This window comes from Micrasema longulum, unplaced genomic scaffold (genome assembly GCF_059751315.1).
Source record: "Micrasema longulum isolate JH-2025_06_02 unplaced genomic scaffold, ASM5975131v1 h1tg000802l, whole genome shotgun sequence".
Lineage (NCBI taxonomy): Eukaryota > Metazoa > Arthropoda > Insecta > Trichoptera > Brachycentridae > Micrasema > Micrasema longulum.
This window is the reverse complement of record NW_028277994.1, coordinates 248,153-271,037: the sequence shown is the minus strand read 5'-3', so window position 1 is coordinate 271,037 and position 22,885 is coordinate 248,153. Positions and strand designations below refer to the sequence as shown.

At 33.9% G+C, this 22,885-nt stretch overlaps 1 protein-coding gene across 2 annotated transcripts; it reads left to right on the top strand.

Moving 5' to 3' along the window:
• The first annotated feature begins 192 nt into the window (after nucleotides 1–192).
• Prp5 (pre-mRNA processing factor 5) lies at nucleotides 193–21,154 on the top strand. Of its 2 annotated transcripts, none has more exons than XM_088230661.1 (18): nucleotides 193–441; nucleotides 1,005–1,178; nucleotides 2,429–2,576; nucleotides 3,781–3,976; nucleotides 5,393–5,481; nucleotides 6,636–6,768; nucleotides 6,850–7,019; nucleotides 8,160–8,374; nucleotides 8,456–8,690; nucleotides 10,950–11,111; nucleotides 12,734–12,853; nucleotides 12,928–13,135; nucleotides 13,258–13,420; nucleotides 13,565–13,776; nucleotides 16,065–16,228; nucleotides 18,325–18,525; nucleotides 19,830–20,042; nucleotides 20,835–21,154. In XM_088230661.1, exons 1-18 carry the CDS (start codon nucleotides 428–430, stop codon nucleotides 21,075–21,077), a joined length of 3,060 nt encoding a protein of 1,019 aa, XP_088086787.1. In that variant the 5' UTR covers nucleotides 193–427; the 3' UTR covers nucleotides 21,078–21,154. The 2 variants fall into 2 exon arrangements, with proteins under 2 accessions (XP_088086787.1, XP_088086788.1); XM_088230662.1 differs by having other exon boundaries at nucleotides 195–441; nucleotides 5,399–5,481.
• Nucleotides 21,155–22,885: the final 1,731 nt, after the last annotated feature.

Here is a 22,885-nt window from a genome sequence, read left to right as displayed (position 1 = left end):
TACCCTTGGCTTGGGAGGAGGCTACCTAATATTCTGAGTGAATTAATTCGACTACATTACTGCATTCGGGCTTTCAGTCGACTACATTTACCCATCGAATGTAGTCGACTACTTTCATTCGACTACTTTCATCGGTAAATTCAATATTATATTTCTAAAGCATCCGTATCTGTATTATTATAATTATAATCTGTGGATTTGTGCGTCATGTAATCTGTGTCTGTGGTCTGTGATTTACATTTTGCAAATACAAATGTATAGGTTATTTCGTAATTCTTCTTATTTTGGTGGTTATTTAATTAAATTTAATTGATATAGTTATTCAAATCTTTCTCAAACCTCCAGAGTTTGTTTACTGACTAAGCAACGAGTGTTATTGCTTATTTGAAAACGTATATGAATATTGAATAGATTTTTGTCCAATAACATGACAAGAAGCGGGTGAGTAAATTAAGGTTATTGAAGAAAGTAAATATTAGATGTTCTGGTACAACAGTATAATATACCTATTGACTCTTAAGTTTAGTAGCAAATATACCTGTTTAATTGTTAATAAGGAGCTTGACTTTATAAGTCGGGTTGTGTTCCTGTGGCTAGTGTCTCGGACTCAAGGATGAAAGGTCCGTGATTCGAATACCACTCTACCCCAACTTGATTCCCATTTTCTAATAGTGAGTTATTTACAACCCGTTGAAAATGGCCCTCAAAATGAAATATTTGGGTAAATCATAAGAACACAGATATTTATTTATAAAAAAATTAATCGTTTTTTGTAGACTAATATTTTATTAAGAATCTTATGACGAAGACAATTGACAAAAGTACTCTATATTTGAACATTTATACTTAACCTCTTAGTATACCATACAACAATACCCTACTTTATTATGAATCTTATTTAGCTACAAGGTTATTTAACAAAATCTAATTTGTTCCAAATGCCCCAAGTCTTTGGTGTAAAGTGATCAAACAATGCATGCACTCCAATTTTATTTTAATTTTAGACGTGAGAGAGAGAGTAGACGTCGATCTCAGAGTAAATCGGTGAGTCCTGACAGAAAAAGACGAAGATCTCGCAGTAGAGAAAGACCATCTAAATCTTCCAAACACCGTCGAAGTCGCAGTAGAGATCGCGAGGGGAAACGCGAAAGGCGGACACATAGTAGTGAACGGAAATCGTAAGTATTTATTTCATTTACTATTTTTCTTAGCTACAATATATGAGGTCCGAGGAATTTTTTTGGAACAAATTTGCATAGTTTATTTACCTTTCAAAATCAAAATTAAAATTTAATGTTTTATTTATTTATTTAAATAAAGATTATTTTAAACGCCCTTAGCGGGTTTTAATTTATTTCTAAAATAGGTTTTTATATTTGTAAATGGTGAATGTATGCAATATATAACATTTACAAATGCAAATGGAAAACAATAATGGATCTCTAACACAAAATTAATACATGAACTAATCAGTTATTTTACAATTAATTATGAACAAAATGATTGCTTTAAATTTTGATATTCAGCCGCAAAAAACATAATATCTGATAAACTCTAGTGAACAAACTAACCTCATGTTCACATTTGATTTTGCTTATGTCTCAATGGAAATAATAATTTGTAAAATAACATTTTTATCGTTCACATTTTATAATTCATTAGTGTCCAAATGCCATTCCGTCGAGCCGACATGACACGTCTCGCGATAAGAGATTTATAAAAACTAAGGAGCCGGCATCGAAGATTTCTACCCCTCTAATAAGGCAAGATGCTATTGTTTAGAGAGGGAGCTCGTTTTACAGTTACACGCTTTTTTTGTAATATTTATATAAAAAACATTTACGGATCAATATAGCATAGAAATTGGGATGAAATGTCACTCAATTTTTGAAAACATTTCTTCAGCCAGATTTTAATTTCTCTTTTGAAATATTGTTTGTTATCAGTTAGCTCAATTTTATGGGGAAGCATATTAAACAATTTGGCAGAAAAATAATCGTTGCATCTTTGACCAAATGTTATTGTTTGACAATGAAATTATTTCTTGTTCTTTTTTTAATTATTTTTAAAAATTATTATTTATGTTTAAAGCAAAGTCAAACATTTGAACTAATGTTAGTAAATATTAGTATAGAACCACTTAACAACTTTTTTGGTTTTCAAATACTAAAATACACCTCAACGTTTCTTAACCACTGCACTTCGGAAGCCGCTATTATTCATGTCCCTGAGCAGGGGGATGTCTCTGTTTAGATGAGGATATCAGCTGCAGGTCATTTCTACATACGACCTGCAACTCCTATATTTGCATAAATCCTCGAGGTATTTTGGCCCGGGCGCTCCCTGTACTGTGTCCTCTCAGACATCCCCTCTATTACCTCTATTAACTAGAGACTACTAATAGTCTTATAAATATTTTCATTTTCAGTGCAAAACGGGAAAATGATAAAGGGTCTTCCTCTCGATCTAGACGCCACTCCAGAGATTCAGAACGTCCGAACAAAGAACGTTCTAGATCAGTTGAGAAACACGGTAAAGAAGAGGTTTCAGAGTTCGATCCTGGAAATGTTGACAAGGTAAAAATGTTCACCTGTCCTGCTTTATTTTCACATTGTTCGTTTTGTAAATGCTAAAATCACAACGGTGAAATGTATTGGTGCACCTATTTGGTTTATGCAGCCACTAATTAACTAAACCACATTAAATTTTGTAAGATTTAATGTTGCACAGTGGTGGAACTATTATTCATATATTTTTTTAAGAATTTATAGAACTGAGCTGAACTGTAGTCCCGCGCGAGTGTCACAGACTCACGGATCAGAGGTCTGAGGTTCAAAACCCCCTCTACCGCAGTTTGTATCCTATTTTCTAGCACATTTATTTGCGATTTATTTAAAATGGTCCTAAATTAAAAATATTTATGTCAATTTAAAGAATGCAAATATTAATAACAACTACACAATATTACAATATTTGAGTTTGTCCAAATGTTCGTAGACAAAAGACTGGATTTCACCCCCCCCGGGAGTCATTAAGATTAACAAATTACAACAGGGATAGAGAATACCTTAAAACACAACAATAAAGGTTTCAGCTCTTTAACTTCACTAAAATCAACAAATGGAAGAATTGAAGAAATATGGATGTTCAAACATAGGCAAAATGGTGAATGTTACACAGTGTGTAAAATGGCCACTTAAACCAGTCAATGACAGGTCATAAGCCCTGTAAATGCCTAGACTTCCATATTCCCTTATTTAAGATATTCTCCATCCCTGTTGTAATTTGTTACACAATATTACTCAAGTACTTATAATGTTAGATGCAGTTGGTACGTATTCCAAATGATATAGTCACTGTGTAGTTAGATTTGCATCAATGTCGGCATGAATTTATCAAAATATATACATTGCAATTGGCGAATTAATTCAGTGTCTTATGCACCACAAAGCCTGGATAAAAGAAGAAATTTAATTTTAAACCATATGAAACAATAATCAGAACTATAACACTATATTAAACAAAAAATGTTTATTATATATTATTATATTTAAAAAGTATTGTAATTATAGGATGATCGATTTTTTAATTTTTTTTATTGATATTATTTTAATATTTTTTTAACAAACACAAAAAATGATCTGAAAGTTGTCTTTTCTAAAATGTGATGTTACCTTAGTCACCATTCTATGTTCATTTGGATAGTTTTGAAATGTTAATCTGCTGTGTCTTATCATGTTTGTCTTGTTCTCTGTGAACTTCTTCCAATTTGCCGATTAGGAGGAAGAACAGAAGCAGCTAGAAGTAGAAATGCAAAAGCGCAGGGAACGCATTGAGCGCTGGAGGGTGGAGAGGAAGCGTAAGGAACTGGAGGCAGCCAAGAGAGAACTCACACGAGGAACTTTGATCTCCGCTGCCGCCCACCAGTCTGCCACTGCCAAGAAGTGGTCTCTGGAAGATGACTCTGCTGATGAAGGTAATTGTATTACAGCTGTTCTGTTCTAGTGTTAATTTCCTATCTGCGCAGATGAAGAATTCTATCTTCTGTGTGTAACCAAAATCCTAAACGAGTCTTTTTGACTTAATGCCTACTCTCAGGTAACAATCCTGAAAAAGAAAATCGGGAGGAGATAAGTCCGCCCATAGTGCAGTAGTTTGTGAATTCCTAGGTTCAGCATCTTTTGTACTATACATAAATCATCATATTTACATAAAATGTAACATCTATAGTGATAACTCCCACTTGGTTTCAGCTAAGTTTCATTAGGTCAAAAGCAAACCTTCTTCAGTGCCCTTTCAGTAGTCCATTTGCCCAGTGCTGACCAGTTGCTTTTGGCAGAGCATTATGCTCTGACCTTAGTTTATCACGGGTACATTTGGATAATCCACAGGACTATTGGGGCTGTTTCAGCTGCCTCGTTTTTTGAGTGTTTTTGAGTTTGAGTGTCCAGGTACCCAAATCAATGTCATGCTGTTACACTCACTGACACAATTAAGCAAAGACAGTAGGACGAAGTGATGGACATAGTGATGTCACAAATAAAAGTGAAAGTAGGGATTTAAAAAAATACAAATCTTAAATATATTATAGTGACATTGATATAATATGAGAACAATGAACTGTTTTTGATTTTGTTAAATAGTTTGGTAATGAAAATATTTATAAAAACAAATGCAGGCCAAGTAGCTAGAGGCTCGGACAAGAAATGGGTAAAAAGCCTGTTTACTTGGAGACCTCAAACAACAAAAAGAAGTGCAGGGCGACCACAACGGTGAAGAGATAACCTAGACCGCTATGTCGGTGTGACCTGGATGTAGCCTGCACAGAACAGGGCAACATAGAGGCGAACGGAGGAGGCCTTTATCCAGGAGTGGGCGGAAACAGGCCTAGAAAGAAGAAGAGGAAAAAACCACAAAAAATTTCTTGTTATGCCCAATGATGTATAATTAAATAGATATGTTACTAACGTGAAGAAAATTGCATTTTAATTCGTGGGTAATTGCCTTACTTGCCTTTATTCTTTAACAGACTTTCATCATGATCAGACAGGATGTTCTGCAGAAATATGCCGTCATGTGTGATGAAAAAAAGGCTTGCTCTGATGAAAACAAAACGGATATATCGTTCCATTCAAAAATACAATCCAATTTATGGAATATGTAGATAATTAGTTATATTTTTTGAGTAGGTACATTTAAAAAAATTTGACAGCTGCCTGCTAACATATTATAGTACCACAAAAACTTACACAGTTTATTACAATTACATTTGCAAGGTAATAAATACTAAACTTAATACCAACCCATACTAAATATTACCCAGGTATATGAACTATTTTTTTAGCTATTACAAATATAAATTATGGAAATTATCATAAGAATTTGTTTCTAGGAGAAGACGGAACAGGGGCAGACCAAACACAAGCTGAAAAAGATGAAGAAATTGATCCTCTCGATGCTTTCATGATAGAAGTTCAACAAGTATGTGTTTTCTTTTTTCCAACTTAATTTTTCACTTATTGACTATTTTATAATTAATTTACTTTTGGATGCACCACAACGGGCCAGTAGGCCCAATGCATTACTGCACAGGCGAGCTTGGGAGAAATTGCATTTAACTTTTGTTTTCTCACCAGGAATCGAACCCAGAACCTTACTTAGAGGCTCCCCCCATTGTGTAATAATTATTGAAAATTGACATTTCATTTGTTTATACCAAAAATTTAATCAGGAAGGAGTTCGGCAATTAGGGTTGCATCCGACACCGATATATTTGCAATATTTTGGTCTTTCCAATATAATTGATCGGCAATATTTCTTTTCCCATACGTTTCGTATTTCACGTTTTACAAAACCTCTTTGGCTTATTATTGTTAATTATCAACTTCTGAAAGTTCGATTTTTTTTTTCTTCCTGTCTACTTTTTAATCAACGAGAAAGTTCAGTGCTACGGGAAATTGTATGTTAAAATTAGGGTATTTTAGGTGAAGTTTCAAAAAAATGTAGGAAAAATTTAATAAAAATAAACTGTTTTGAACTATGTCACAGGTTTTTGTAAATCAAAGAATCAATTATAGCGTTGTTAATGTGATTTCCGGTTTCCGGGTAGCCATTTATGGGGATTTTACTTTCAAATGGCAGCACAACTCACCGACGACAACTCATGACGTCTCGGGCAGAGTAATTTCAAAATTACAAAACTTTTAAAAATCTGAGCGGTGATAATACAAAACATGAAAACATATTAGTTTTTTTCTGGCTTAGTTAGAAAAGAAAGTCTAGTTAGTCTATTAACAAATAAAGAAATATAAAAAAAAAACACTGAACTTCCTCATTGAATTTATATAAGCAATTTTTTGTGTCTTATTTACAGTTTACCACCTTCTTTTAAATTCAGTATCCGTTTCGGTATCGCTGATACTTTTCTATAAATATAAGCATCGGCAGAAGCGCATGTCGGTGCATCCCCAGTTATACAGTTTTATATTTGTGTATTAGAATGTGCAGGATATCATAACAATATTGTACTTCGACTATTGTTAACTTGTTCATTAAATTCATAAGAAATAGAAATGTTTGATTTGTATTACATTTCTTTGAAAGAGTGGTTTTTATAATAAATATTTTGTTAACAGGAAGTTCGAAAAGTTAATAAGTTGGATCAGGCGAGGGGTATAATTGACGGGAAAAAGGGCCAGCCGTTAGGTAATACTGGTGTTGTCATTTTATCTGGAACGGCTACAAAGACCCAAGAAAAGAAAAATAAAGGTAAACTTGTCAAGTCATCCATTCTTTGCTTTGTATTAATATTTTATGAGCTCCGTTTCTAATGGCAATTTGGGTTTCTAGGTGAATTAATTGAACAAAATCAAGACGGCCTTGAGTATTCTTCAGAAGAAGAAACCGAAGATATAAAGGATACAGCTGCAAATCTCGCCTCCAAACAAAGAAAAGATTTAGCTAAAGTTGATCACACTGTTTTAACATATCTACCCTTCACGAAATCATTCTATACAGAGGTAACTAAATTAGAAATATACACGGGACCACAACTTAGTTGGAATCAGATTCTCGTGTGGTGTTACCAATGCTTAGTTTAAAATATTTCTTTTTAATACATACGAGGGCTATCTAATAAATTTTTCAGAATAGTAATGAAAAACAATTATTTTTGGCATGAAATAACTTTTATTTTTCAATATAATCCCCTCAACTTCAATACACTTTGTCAAACGTTCATCATTATATTCCATCATATAAAACAATTCCGGTTTGTCTCCTAAATACTCATCCACGGCTGCAACGACTTCTTCATTCGATGTAAAACGCTTTCCAGCAAAGAATTTCTTCAGGTTTGGAAATAGATAATAGTCACCGGGGGCCAAATCTGGCCAATACGGTGGATGGTCAAGCAATTCGTACTTTAATTAATTAATTCTAGCTTATGATTTATCTTAAAACAATCCAAATGAGATTGAGAAACAACCATTCAAATGCATTTTTGATCAATAGATACCAAATGCGGCACCCATCTTGCACAGAGTTTTGTCATCTTTAATTCTTCATGTAAAATATAACCCACCTGGTCTTTTGAGATGCCTCGGGTCCCAGCTATTTCACGCACTTTTAACTGTCAATCATTTAACACCATATCATGAACTTTTCGAATGATTTCTGGTGTTGTAACAGTTTTTAGACGTCCAGTGTGTGGAGTTTCTTCAAGGCTTGTACGACCACGTTTAAATTCAGCAACCTGATTGCATACTATTGCAAGTGATGGTGAAGAGTCCTAGTACACTTCTAATAATCGTTGATGAATTTGTTTTATATTTACACCTTCCAAAAATAAGAATTCAAGAACTGTGCAATATTAGATTTTTTCCATAGTTAAAAAATACACTGACACAGTGACACTACCTGATTTGTAAACAAAGAATGAATTGACACATCTAAATTACATTTTTCATGTGTTCATATGAAAGTTCTGCTTAAGAACTTATCAACGCCATCTATGTGTCATTCTAGAAAATTATCGGACATCCTTCATGTGTACACATTTTTAAAGCGCTGCCTCCTCACAAAAACGGAGCTGGATAAATCAGCCAATTATTATTATTGTTAGTCAAAATGTTTGTATTTACTTCTTCATGTAATTATAGGTACCAGAAATAAGTCGCATGTCCCAAGCGGAAGTAGACGCTTATAAAGTGGAGCTGGAGGGAATTGATGTAAGAGGTAAAGGGTGTCCAAAACCCATCAAGAACTGGGCACAGTGTGGAATCAGCAAAAAGGAATTGGATATATTGAAAAAGTTAGCCTACGAAAAACCTACACCTATCCAAAGTCAGGCTATTCCAGCTATAATGTCGGGCAGGTAATAATAACTCAGGAATATGCGGAAACTGAGATTTAAACACTCGTTTTATCACATTATCATTCTTGATTTTTATTATAGAGATCTCATCGGCATTGCGAAAACTGGGTCCGGTAAAACTTTGGCTTTTATGTTACCGATGTTCCGTCACGTGTTAGATCAGCCACCGCTGGAGGAAACTGACGGCCCCATCACCCTCATTATGACACCCACCCGAGAGCTCTGTATGCAAATTGGAAAGGATATTAAAAGGTTCTGTAAATCATTAGGACTACATGTCGTCTGCGTGTATGGTGGGACAGGAATTTCGGAACAGGTTTGCACAAATTTATTACAGTCGAAAATAGCGAGATCTCGGATGTAATGAGGAAACATTTGTTGACGTTTTAGTTTACGCTTTTCTATGTTCATTTATTCGCTTTTATAATGAACTACTTCTCGGACATACAAAAATATTTTCAACGGGTGAGCAAAAACTCTTCGATTGTTTGAGAACATAATTTTAGAAATAAGAACCTAAGTTATAATATCTAAATGAGCGGCTAACTTAGGATCGGATGGCGTTTATGACACTATGTAAGTACTACTGTCTAAGTACCTAATTGGTGTTTTCGCTGACAGCATTGAAAAAATATTGCTCACATGGTTGAAATTGCGTGTAAAAAATCCAAGCTTACTGAACTCATTAGGTACCGGCTCGGCACCACATTACAATTTACAACTTCTTTTGTAGTTTACGAATGACACCCGTATTTCGGGGGTTTTTACAACGCTTTTCAGTTCTTTGTAATGTTCTATGGTCAATGCATAATAAACATTACGAGTGGGTAATGTTAAATCAGGTAAAAACTAACCCTTGAATTATAAACATATCTATTAACTAGAGAAAGTGTCTCCCAATTTGTGAAAAAGTGGCAATTATTTGTGAAATAGAACGAAAAATCTTGAAGTGTAAAAAATCTTGCCCACAGTGTCAATATTGTGGAAAAAAAATCGTGTTTATTTATCTGTAGTCGAAATTTAAAAAGTGGTATGTTTGCAAGCATTGATTAAAGTTTTTTTTTTAATTATCTGTATGAACCATATGTATATTTATTTGTTTACTTAGTGACAATATACAATAGTGATTGTATAACTCTATTATGATTATATACTCTGGCATAACAAGTAATGCTTATAATGCTTAATCTTCCTCGTAATAATCAAGTTTGACTGTATTTACATTTCTTTCTAACCTAGCGTGAAGAAGAAATACTTGAAAAAACCCTTTAAAGCTTGGAAAAGGAGATTTAAAAAAAAATATATATTTAATATAAAATAATGTTACAACATTTAAACAAAAAGAAATACATAACTTAGCAAAATTATAGAAACGAAAAATGACAGAAAAACGACAACAGAAGATGACAGGTATATTTTTTCTGATGTTTTAGTGATGCCTCAACATGAAAAATAAATTTTAAGGCTAGAAATCGTTTATGTTTTATGCAATATCTCGCAACATACGAGTATATTATTTTCATTATAAAATTTCTATTTTTTGAATCACATTCGACATTAACAATTTTTACTTTTTTATTTAATTACTTGTTTTACACAATGTTTCCTTGGTATTCTAACATAGTAAGTATAGGTACTCTTGAATTATTAATATTTTGTCTACCTTTTTGTATTGTAATTCGAGAAATATTTAAATTCTCAATGGTTTATTTTATTTTCTATTAAATAAAGGGATATGAATTCTATTAAAGTAGGTATTCCATCTTCTGTTGTCAGCAGCTGAAGCGGAGGTATGATATTGTATCCACACAAAACCACAGAAAAAGAAGCCACGTAAATACTTTATTACTTCACTGTATGTACATGCAGGTACAAATTATGAAAAATATAGCTTACTTATAAAAAAAGTCACCATTCGCCACTGGTATATATTGCTTAATTCAAGCACAAAATATTATTCATAATAACCAAAACTGAAATATTTTACAGGAAAACACATATTTTTTCTCATTTAATTCATTATAGTTGACTGATTTTCTGTCATTTTTATTTTAACCGTTCATGCCGATTTGCAAGCCCCACTTGGCATGTTTTTTGTCTTTTTATTGTAGAATAGCGTGACGCAGACGCAGCCTGCATTGTACTGTGTATAGCAGGTCTGGGAGGGCCACATTAAAATTTGAAAATGATCGGCGGGCCGCAAGTTTAATACTGATACCTATTGTCATGAAAATAAATTTTAAATGTAAAAAATAAGTAATTCTCTAACAACCAAATTTCGGTTTTTTTCTTTGTTTGTTCTTACGACTGAGTAAATCTAATAAAATTATGAAAAATAGAGTTTATAAAATTCCGCAATATCACCCATTTCAACACTAGCGCTGCGGTCAAGCTTCCTCCAAAATGTGTTCTACTCAACTTACTACATATAAATCTTTTAACAGGTAGGGTTAGTGTTTCATCTAGCGGTATTCAATAAAATTTTCTATTCAATTTTTATTTCTGAAATTTGTTGCACAACTTGTCATTACTATAAAATAGTTTTTTTTAACTTATCTCTGAATTTGTCCATTAGATAGCTGAATTGAAACGAGGTGCTGAAATTATTGTTTGTACTCCAGGGAGAATGATAGACATGTTGGCCGCTAACAGTGGGAAGGTTACCAACTTGCGACGGGTAACTTATATTGTGCTCGATGAGGCTGATAGAATGTTTGACATGGGATTTGAACCGCAGGTATGTTGCATTCTTATCTTCTCTATTGCAGCTTTCCTGAATGCAATTTAGTCTTTCAACACCTCTTCATTCATCACAAGGGCTATTATTCTTTAAAATACAACTGTTTGACTTAAGACCGTGCAAGGGAAGTAGCATTAGACGCACCGGTTATATGTGAGAAAGTGATAACGAATATATTATGTCTTAATAAGGACGTTAGATTAGAATAATACTGGCAAGTCCTGTTCGGTGGTTTGAATGTGAAAAATAATTAATACAAACTGAAATTTTAATCTTTAATATCAGCGTATCAGTATAAATCCTTTGGTAGGTTTTAAGATTTGCCAAACAAAAATAAAATGTACATGAATTATAAAATGTTTTTATGTAGACGATGATGCAGTTCAATTAAAGGTTATTCTTCAGTATCTATTTAAACTTGAAAAATAATGTTTCAGTTATGATAAAAACTAGTGAACTAGTAAAAAATAGTGAATAGTGTTTATAGTAAATATAATATATAAAGAATTATAAAAAGTATAATTCACATCATTTTGTGAATATTAAAGTGATATAAAAATCGATGAAAGAATGATTCTAAAAATACCATTATTTATGTTTTGCTTAGTGAACTGTCGTACTCGGTAAGGAGTACTTAAAAATAATTTAGTTTTTATCATTATTCATTAGAAATAGTGTTTTATTTCAAGATAAGGGTCAATAGTCGCAAGTAAGAAAAAATGTATTGGTACGCTAATGAATAATACAATTTTATCAATCACTTTTTCGACGGCTTTTCGATTTTTAAATGGATTTTTTTAACATTTGTTTGGACCAATCGACACAAGCCCTTTTTTGAGCGATTGTCAAATTATGCGGTATCCAATGCGAACAAATCTTTTTGACGACCAAATGTTCATGCAATATTGAATGTATGCAAGTGGAACTAATGCCCGAGCATGCCTCAATCTCACGGTATGTCGCAAGACGATCTTGCAATATCAGTTCACGCAAAGCATCGATTTTTTCTGGCACAACAGCCGATTTTGGATGACTTTTACGAAATTCGTCCTGTTACATTTAATTCAGAAAACCACCACGACCACGACCAGAAGACCACGATTTAATTTAAAAAAACCATCGAAACACGGTGGCTCGAGATGGTGATCCATCACCAAAAGTCGCAGCGCGTTAATAGGCACACTGTTGTTGGTTTAATCCACGTCGAAAGTCATAGAAAATCATCGCACGAAAATGTTCATGATTTAGTTCCATTTTTTTAACAAAATTAATTTTTCAAGTATCTGTAAACAACACAAATATCACTTGTATGACAAAACATTCTGAGTCCGTTTACCATTAAAAATGTCAAACTTTACAATGACAATGTCAGATTTGACATATTCACGCTGGTGTTGCCATATCTCAAAACTTAAGTAGCAACCCTCGTACATAACCGCTTTAGTGATGTTTGGATTGTTGTTGTATTATATTATAATTACAGTGCTATTTTTTATATTATAAATTGGCTGGTACATATGTGTCTAATGGAAAATAAATATTATGTCAATTAATAACCCACACATTTAAAGTTTAAAAAATTGACTTTGAAAAAGATATCCCGCTTTGTTTTGTTCTAGGTGATGCGAATTATCGATAATGTGAGACCAGATCGACAAACAGTAATGTTTAGTGCAACATTTCCTCGCCAAATGGAAGCTTTAGCTAGAAGAATATTACAAAAACCAATACAAATTCAGGTGTGTAAAATTAGAGATTTAATTTCATCTTATTCATTTACAGATTATAAATTAAAATCCTTAATTTTTTGTAGGTTGGTGGACGTAGTGTAGTCTGTAAAGATGTGGAGCAACATGTGGCAGTACTAGAAGAAGAAGCCAAGTTTTTCAAACTTCTAGAGTTACTCGGAATCTATCAGGAATCTGGAAGTATTATAGTATTTGTAGACAAACAAGAAAATGCAGACATCTTACTTAAAGATCTAATGAAGGCTTCGTATAACTGCATGAGTCTTCATGGAGGTATATCTTTGAACTATTTACTTGCCTTTTTGTAGAATTTAAGTTTATAAATAATATTGGATAATACATGCATGTGAAAAAATATTTTCACTCAAGACCCACTCTCGTTTCATTTGTTTCAGGTATTGACCAATTTGACCGTGACTCCACTATTGTGGATTTCAAATCAGGAAAAGTGAAATTACTGGTTGCCACTTCTGTAGCTGCCCGTGGATTAGATGTTAAGCAACTTGTGCTAGTTGTAAATTACGATTGTCCTAATCATTATGAAGATTATGTTCATAGGTATGTAGGTAATTTGATGTTATTCATTCCAAAATTTTAAAAAAATACGCTTCGCTTCAATTTGATTTTTACTTATACATATTGCAAGAGTTGACTGTAAAAATTAGAAGTTATTGAAATTATTTTATGGTCTTTTATTTCTAGATGCGGCCGAACGGGTCGGGCCGGTAACAAAGGATTTGCTTGGACTTTCATCACTCCCGATCAGGGGAGACATGCTGGAGATGTCATGAGGGCTCTAGAGCTGGCTGGGCAGACTCCCCCGGTTCCCCTTCGTCTCCTGTGGGACACTTACCGCACCAAGCAGGAACAGGATGGGAACAAGGTCCACACGGGTGGAGGCTTCAGTGGCAAAGGTGAGACACATTCATACTGCTGTAGATAGTCCATAATAAAATTCTGAACTATGTTTCGGTGACTAATTTTAACAGTTACAACGTATAATCATTTGGAAACATTTGTGGTCTGTAATAAGTTACAATGTCCAAGCATTTGTCAATATCACAATGATATGGTTACCGAATTAAGAAAAAATAAAATTTTAGGGGAAAAAACAAATATCTATAAAAATGGCACGAGATTCAGAAACCAAAAATCCTTAATAAAAAAAAAGTTGCATTGTCTTGTGCAAATTTATTTTAATGCAGCACTTAAAACAGTCTCTTGACTTGTGATTAGCTCTTGAAATAGCTTTTTAAATTTAATAAAGCTTAATTATCTGTATTTGTAAAATTAAGGAATAGCTATTAATTTTTTTTATTTTGTAGCTCTTCAAGCTTCACAAAATTAAATACATTTTTAGTCAACAATGTTTTTAGCATGTCCAAATGTTTGTAGACAGGCTGGATCTCCTGGAGTTATTGGATCTAAATTTGTTTCAACAGAGAGGGAAAACATTTTTGAGAAGTGAATATGGAAGTCTAGGCATTTACAGGGCTTTTTACCTGTCATTGGCTTTTTTTTATTTTTTTTAAATATGTTAGTTGCATTATTATTTTACCTTGCTTGTAATGTACAAGGTTAATATATACTTCAAAGCGATAGTTATTTATTTGTTTACTTAAAAATTTGTGTTTTTTTTTTTCTTTTAAATTTATATTAAATTTACTTTAATGAAAAACTTTATTTCGTTATTTTATGTAAGGATCGGTAAGATGTTTCGGCTGTAACCTGTTTCAAGAGGAAACCACAGAAAACTCGTCAGAAGAAGGCGGACCGTTGTAGTTCGTCAACAGATCTTCCGATCCACTTGAATAGTGTTCGGCATTTGGTGTCCTGCTATCATTGATACCTTTTATTGCCTTCACTATATCTGTCATGTATAATGTTACCTCTCTTGACAAGTCCCTATGACTAATCACTACATGCACATCGTGTAAATCCTCATTTAGACTTCTGCATCGCGCCTCCAGTTGCATTCTCTGCAGACTAAAAAAGGGGCAATGCATCAATAGATGGGAGACATCTTGGAGAGTAACATCATCGCATGGGCAAGTGTTGATCTCAGATGTTGACCTGTCATTGGCTGGTTTAAGTGACCACTTTACACACTAACATTCACCATTCTGGCTATGTGTCTAAACATTCATTGGAAAATTGTTTTCAGGCATTTCCTAGAAGGTGATTGGTTCAGCCGGATGAATCTCACCCACATGATAAAGGTTTCAGCTCTTTTACTTCAAAAAAGTCAATATTTTTACTTTTGAGTATATGTGAAACATCAAGGGGATGTACAAATGTAGCATAATTTGAATATCAGTTCACAATAAACAAAGTCAATTAGAAAATATTGAAATTTACGTATTTTAATTCTAACAATATAAAAAATGTCAGATAATATAATTAGGAAGTTCAGTGGGTTTTTAAAATTTTTTATTTGTTAATACACTATTAACCTAATTTTTTTTTTTTTTTCAAATTTTTATATATCATATTAACAGCGCTACGATTTTTGAAAGTTTTGTATTTCTGAAATAACTCCGCGTGTAACGTCAGAGCTTCATTTTCGGTTATTCTCATTCAGTTCTTCCCATTGGTCCAGAAGCGACAAGCAGACCGGAAATCTTCCATAGCTCTCAGATCATGGGTTGATTAACATGAACCAGTGACATCATTCAAAGTAGTGCGTTTTTATTAAAAAATTTTTTTTTATTTTTTCCGTACATTTTCAAGAAACTTTGCACTACAATTTGATGCTCTAAGTTTTACCCCGCGCAAGAAGTAATTTTTTGTATCCAATTTCCTGTAGGGCTGAAGTTCCTCCTTACCTATTTACTTTGCGTAAAATCACAAAAATAAATTTAATATGCCAAACGGTTTCAGAACATGACTGTTACGTTGTCAAGGCTTGAAAATAAACTAATATTAATTTTATAAAAAAGCCATCTATTTATTGTAAATAAATTTGCCTTTTATAAATTACATACTATTCATCATTCAAAAATTTGAACTCACACCATGGTTACATAAATATGTCTTAATTAGAACATAGATACCTATTATTATTGTAAGTTAATGTGAATGTATCTTTACATATGGTATATAAACAAATAAAATGTTTTTGACCGTTTATTTTACTAATAATAAACCCTATTGCATTTTATTAATCGGAAGACATTACCTGTATTCATATCTGATTTTTTAGGGTTCAAATTTGATGAATCCGAGGCAATGGCTGCAAACGAACGCAAGAAATTCCAGAAAGCCGCTCTCGGTTTACAAGACTCTGACGATGAAGACGTTGAAGGAGATCTAGATCAACATATTGAGACTATGTTCGCTGCCAAAAAGATTGTAAAAGAAGTCAAGGTTTGAAAATTTTCCACTCAATTATTTATCGCTCTTGTTATGAATTGATACGTTCATATTTATGTGATTAATTATATCTGTTTTTTTACGCACCACCTGATATTTTTCGAGCTCGATGATTATTTTTTATCTTTCTACCGTGCATTGGAAAATATTTTTTAAACATCTTATCTATTGAAAAAAAAATGGATGTTCTGATAACTAACATGTTTAAAACATATTTCAAACTTTATTATTTAATTTCATAATAAATAAACCTTCTTAAAAATAATAAGTACTAGCTTCAGAAACAAGTAACTTGTCTTTTTGTAGCATTTATGGAGGAAGATACAAATATGTGTGTTTAGTGGGTAAGTTATCTAGTTGTAGTACCCCACGATATAATATGAGGTATATCCAGAAAGCAAGTTACATTTGATAGGTTAAAGCAAACAAGTACATATTCAGACAAAATCTTTAGACCTTAATTCATTCACGCGCCTATGACAGCACTACTACGCGGTGCTTTTAGCATATGTGAGCAATTTATTATCGAAAAGATTCATAGGTTAAGTATTCATCAAGTATCAAGAGTCTATACTTGATGAATACTCAAATAAGGTTTATACAAATAAAAAGTTTAAATTATAAGACTAATAAAAACATGCGGATGTATGTGATAAGCATAAAAAAATATCCTGTCATTGGATTTTTTTTTCAAAAAGTTTTTTGTTTCTAAATTAACTTAATACAACAAAGGAAGAATAAGGGCACCGTGCATAAGGAATTGAGTCCAATCTGTAACAATAAAAAAATAAAAACCTGTATAAGTTTAGGACACTAAAACCTGCCGTATTTCCACGTATTGGATCCCCTTATATTTTGACATTATTTGGCTCCTGACCTGACCCTAATATACAATGCTAAGCAAATTAGATAATTTTTAATATTAATTAATATGCTGATTATATTATTACTTCATAAGTGACAGATAGGTCAACGACATTCATCAAATGACTTAAAATGATGACTATTATAGTATTAGGAAAGGGAAAAAATAGCAAATAAATAATTTGAACTATCGGTTAGATAACAAGATATAGTAGATTTTTCTTTATTATTATTTTTTACGTGATTGATTAAAATTAAAATTGAGGCAACTGTTTTTTTCACATTCTAAATTACAGACACACTTTGTGCCCTCTACTAATATTTACGAGGTATACGCAGAAAGTAAGTTCCCTTTGTATTTCTTTCCATCGCAGCATTGCGATCTCAGTTTTGCTGATGCGTGGTACTTACTCTGACCCATTCAGAAGGAGTTGACACCATTATGAGCTGACTTGTATACGCTTCGCGATGCTTGTTTGAAATGCCGAATGAAATAGGAAATACCGCCGCTTGTGAGATAATGTCTGTAATTTGTTTCCCTAATGCGAAGAACATTAAACCATCAGATAAATGATTCCATGATAAGGAGGTGGGCGAGTTAGTTCAATGAAGGTCACTATAAAGTGCACGACAGCGAACAAAGTGGGCGTCTATCTTTGAATAGTGGTTTATGCAGTTGAAGAAAAAATTAAAGGAAACCAAACAAATTTCAAGATCACTTCATGAAAACCTGGATTTTCAAAAACTGTCGTTTTGTCCCAAAAACCTTTACTGAGGAACACAAAAATAAGCGCTCGCAGCAGAACCTTTTTATGATGAGGGAATACAAAAGCTTATGCCGCACCATGACAAGTGCCTAGAAAATGGCATGAGTTTTGTAGGAAGATAGTTTAACGCTTTCCCCGCGCTCAAAATTGACTTATTTTATTTGAGTATTCATCAAGTATAGACTCTATACTTGATGAATACTTAACCTATGAATCTTTTCGATAATAAATTGCTCACATACGCTATGAGCACCGCGTAGTAGTGCTGTCATAGGCGCGGAATGAATTAAGTTCTAAAGATTTTGTCTGAATATGTACTTGTTTTCTTTAACCTATCAAATGTAACTTGCTTTCTGGATATACCTCATTATATCGTGGGGTACTACAACTAGATAACTTACCCACTAAACACACATATTTGCCCACAAATTTTCTAATAAGTATATTTGATTTTTTCAGGCACCAACAGCTGTGGTGGGTGGCGTAGGTCCATCAGCTGCGGGGGCTGCGGCCGGAGGAGGACAGAAACTAGAGTTGGCCAAGAAGTTGGCTTCCCGAATCCATCTACAGAGAAACCTCGGGGCTGAGCACAAGGGGGCCACGCAACAGGCTGCTGAAGCCATTCTGAAGGGGGCCTCGCATGCTCATACATTCATCACTGTACGTATTCCTATAAAATTTTAATTTATAAAATAAAATGCATTTATCTTTTGGGAGTAAATTTTACTGCCTTTTCCTTTTTCTCTCTCTGATCGGCAGAAAACGCATTGATACAACATCTGCAGTATATCTTGACTATTTAGTACATTAAAATAAGGTGACAGTCTTACTTGGGCTTTCGGTGTATCACTGATGTATCATCAGTATAGTATCAACTCTGGAAAGGAAAAAGTTACCAAGTGACATGTAGGCTTCATAGTCATTTTTTAGCTCAATAAACTGCTCTTTTAAATTTGTTATGACCCTACTTATGATAAAAATTGATTAATTAACCAAGCTGGTATCACAAGTTCCTACAAGTCATTGAATCGTATTATCATATCTTCGATAAGGGCATCAATGTAGCTATGGTACGTTTCCAAATCTGAATCCTTGAGCGCATCTACTTATAATTATTGTAAAGAATGAAACTGATGGTATTCTCGCCAACAAAGATTATTTTTATATAATTTGAGTTCATTGATAAAGCTCAAAAATACAACTTCTTTGGCTAAGACTGATATTGTTTCTTGATGTTTCAGGAGATTTTCATTCATCTTTTCAAATATATCCGAAAGATACATAATTTCGTAGTAATTTAAATTCACTGCATATGTTTTCTTTGTTTACATCAGAAAACTCCACAATTGTATCAAATAGTGCATAAAATAAACACCTGCAATATTGTTCATTTGTGGGAGATGCAACAAAACCAAATTTTGAACAGTCAACAGAATATTGTCAGCACCTTTTCTGTTTGGCTGACATTTTGCATCGGTAAGGACCAATTTATGAAGAAATAATTTTAATATGGAAGAACTCGGATACATCAATACTGAGAAATGAACGCGACCATCTCAATGAACTGACAGAGATGACTAACATGCATTACGCAACCACGCCACAATGTAGAAAAATAAGATATACTCATGCGCATTATGCGCACATGTTTTCTCTCTTTCATGTGACGTGGCGCTTATTATCAGAAGCCAGTCAGACGCAACGTGGTAATGCGGAAATACGAGTAGTATAATAAAATAACGGTTCTGAAAGGTCACTATAATTTTTTTACTTGTAAAGGGGTTGCGTTTTAGAAAAGGTTGAAAATCACTGCTTTAAAGGTTGAAAAACAAAACATATATTGAAATAAAGTAATTGTGGTTTTAAAATACGTTATTTTAGTTTTTAGGCTCTCCTGGAAATTCTGCTTTTATCGGATTTTGTCGAGCTGTTATACATGTTGTTGCTTCTATATTCTGTTCTAGGCCAAGACGGTTGCTGAGCAACTCGCTGCAAAACTAAACACCAGGCTGAACTACCAGCCGCGGGAGGAGGCCGGCGGGGCGGGAGGGGCAGGCGGCGAGGGCGGCGGGTCGGGGGGTGCAGGGCCCGCCGGGGAGGAGACCTTCCGCAAGTACGAGCAGGAGCTGGAGATCAACGACTTCCCTCAGCAGGCGAGGTGGAGGGTCACCAGTAAGGTCAGTTGCAGCAAGGTGTTTATTTCTAACGGTATAAAAGAAAATGTAAATAGCCAAAAATCTAACTGAACAAGTTATTCATCATTTCTTGGCCAGTCGAAAAGTGCCGCTGAGGAGCAGAAATAATGAAGAGGGATATGTGAGTTTGCCGGAAACCTTTCCTGGGCATTGAAACTGAAACTGGAATAACAAATCCATAACTATAAAAGTATGATTGTAAAAACTTTCTTATCTTAGAATATATTAAGTGTGTTTTCTTATGTATTATGTATAATATGCTTATTTTACTGTGGTTTTAACTAGGTGTTTTCTAAACCTAAATGTTCTTATTATATTGATGTATCGTCTTTTTTGGGTGATCCTGCGTGCATCCGATCATTTCTGATGTTATTATATTATTATACGACAATATATATATTGAACACAAATCATCCTTGTAAGGATGGGTTGCCTTAACTTAAAAAAAAATATATGTACATATTGATAACAGTGATCGTGAAAATCTAGGCGCTTGTTTTTATTATGTTTTTGCGAAATTGGAACCAGCTGTAAACAAATAATTAAACACATCAACCAAGATGGAGGATATGGATGTCTGGGCATTTACAGGCCTCATAACCTGTCATTGGCTGGTTTAAGTAATCACCTTTTATACCGTGTAATATTCCACAAATTTCCCTTTGTTAGTTGTCTTATTCTCAAATGCGGTTTGCTTTAAATCCAGTACCAGTGCAAACCTTTGGGCTTTTTATTTGTTTATAATATTGGCACTGACATATTGTTGCATTGCAGGAGGCTCTCGCGCTCATCAGCGAGTACTCGGAGGCCGGGATAACGGTTCGAGGGACATACGTCCCCACGGGGAAGGCTCCCCCCGAAGGAGAGCGTAAGCTGTACCTCGCTATAGAGAGCTCCCAGGAACTGGCTATAGCCAAGGCCAAGTCAGAGATTACGCGAATCATTAAGGAGGAACTCCTCAAGCTGCAGACTTCTTCACACCATTCCGTCAACAAGGCTAGATACAAAGTTGTCTAATTGTACAATGATATCACTACAAATTTCAACCTTATTTATGTAAATTTTTTGGATAAAAATAAAATGACTTATCTATACTCCTCGATTTTTATTTAGTATAAAAACAAATCTTTTTCTTGGCAACATTAAAAAAATGACAATGAAACAATTTTAGTTACAAATTCATTTTTTTCTGGTTTACTGTGTCGTACACACTCTGTCGGTGTTACAGGTCGCGTTGCACTGGATACTGATCCATCATCAGGGTTAATAAATGTAGCAATCTGAAAAATGTTTGAAAAAGCGTGAACGAAATATCGTACAAAATCATCAAACCCTTGGGTGCTATTCTGAACCACTCGTGGCACAAGAAAACAGTTTTTTTAATGTATTTTGTATGTAAATACACGAGATAATACGGCCGCGAGAGCATTTGGAATACCAGCCCTGATGGTGCATAAGGCATTGGTAAAGTACATGCGGTGTAACTCGATCATCTTTTATAGGAAGGTAAGTTGATCATTCTTACGCTTCAGGTGCCAGTCCAGGAACAATGAAATGTTGTAGTGTAAAAACATCTTATAAACAAATGTTTCATATCGACCCTCCCAGGTGTCGAATCTAGGACCTCAAGCATGGTAGGCGATCGCGCCAACCACTACACTACGAGGCGGGCTTTTCTCCTCTCGATTTACTTTTTCAGTATTTTTACCTATTAATTTTCTCTTTCTTATGTTACACAAAAATATTATAACTGTCTATTTATTATAGGAGCAAAAATTCATTAACATTTTTTTGTATACCCACGAACAGGCCATGCCTTTGTGGGATTTTTGTTTACTATTTTTACTATTAATATGTATTTCATTGCTATGTAATTATCCTTTATTTTTTAAATACTCTGTTTTACCTCTTATGTATATTGTAAACAAAAAAAAAAAACACCTCCAGAATTCTGCTTCTATTTTACATACAGAACTGTATTCTTCATCCGCCCAGACAAAAATTCAAGAGAAACTCCATTTGTCAGTCAAACAGCCATAAAAATTTTAAAATATTTTACTATCCATTTTTATACAGGGTGTTCATTAAACCCTGTCACATCCGAAACCATGATGATCAGTACGAGAAAGAAGACATATTGGCACATTAAAATTCTTTTTTAGAATGTATATATTTTAAAAAAAATATATCAAAAAAGCAAATGGTTGCTTACTTCTGCTGGGGAGAAACGAGGAGGGGGGAGGGGAAGTCTGATGCACTGACAACTGAGCGACTGCGCTCCCCTCTCTTCTCCCCTGCAGAAGTAGGCAACCATTTGTTTTTTTAATATTTTATTAAAAACAAAAATATTTCTTCTTAATATTTTTTTTTAATATGCTAATATGTCCTCTTGCTCAAACTGATCATCGTGGTTTCGGATGTGACAGATTTAAAGAACATCCTGTATTTATTTTACTGTACGGTACAAATTGATGCTCAGAGTGATTATTCGCTTGAGAAGCCCTCTTAGCTCTATCGCATAGAACAAAAGCGTTCAAAGTTTTTGGTTTCGTTTTTAGTTTAACAACAAACGTCTAACGGACAGTGTAGGTTTGCGCTTGCAATTTTCGACCGGAGTACATACGGCCCGTTGTATTGTTGTAAACTGTAGCTAAATTCGTGGTTGATGATCATAGAATGGTTTTTGTACGTATGGGCGAATCTATTAGCCAGAGGGGTATCATCACTCCTAGGTTTGGTGTATGTAGAAGGGAACTATGTAGAAAGACCCTCTTCAAAATGGGACAGTTATGTTTGATCAGCTACTATTGTATAAATTAATAAAC

Excerpts from the sequence above, each read along its gene's own strand:
- Prp5 (XM_088230661.1), top strand. Across the intron at positions 6,769-6,849 it reads CCAAGAAAAGAAAAATAAAG|GTGAATTAATTGAACAAAAT; the intron begins GTAAACTTGTCA and ends TTGGGTTTCTAG. Across the intron at positions 8,691-10,949 it reads GGACAGGAATTTCGGAACAG|ATAGCTGAATTGAAACGAGG; the intron begins GTTTGCACAAAT and ends TTTGTCCATTAG.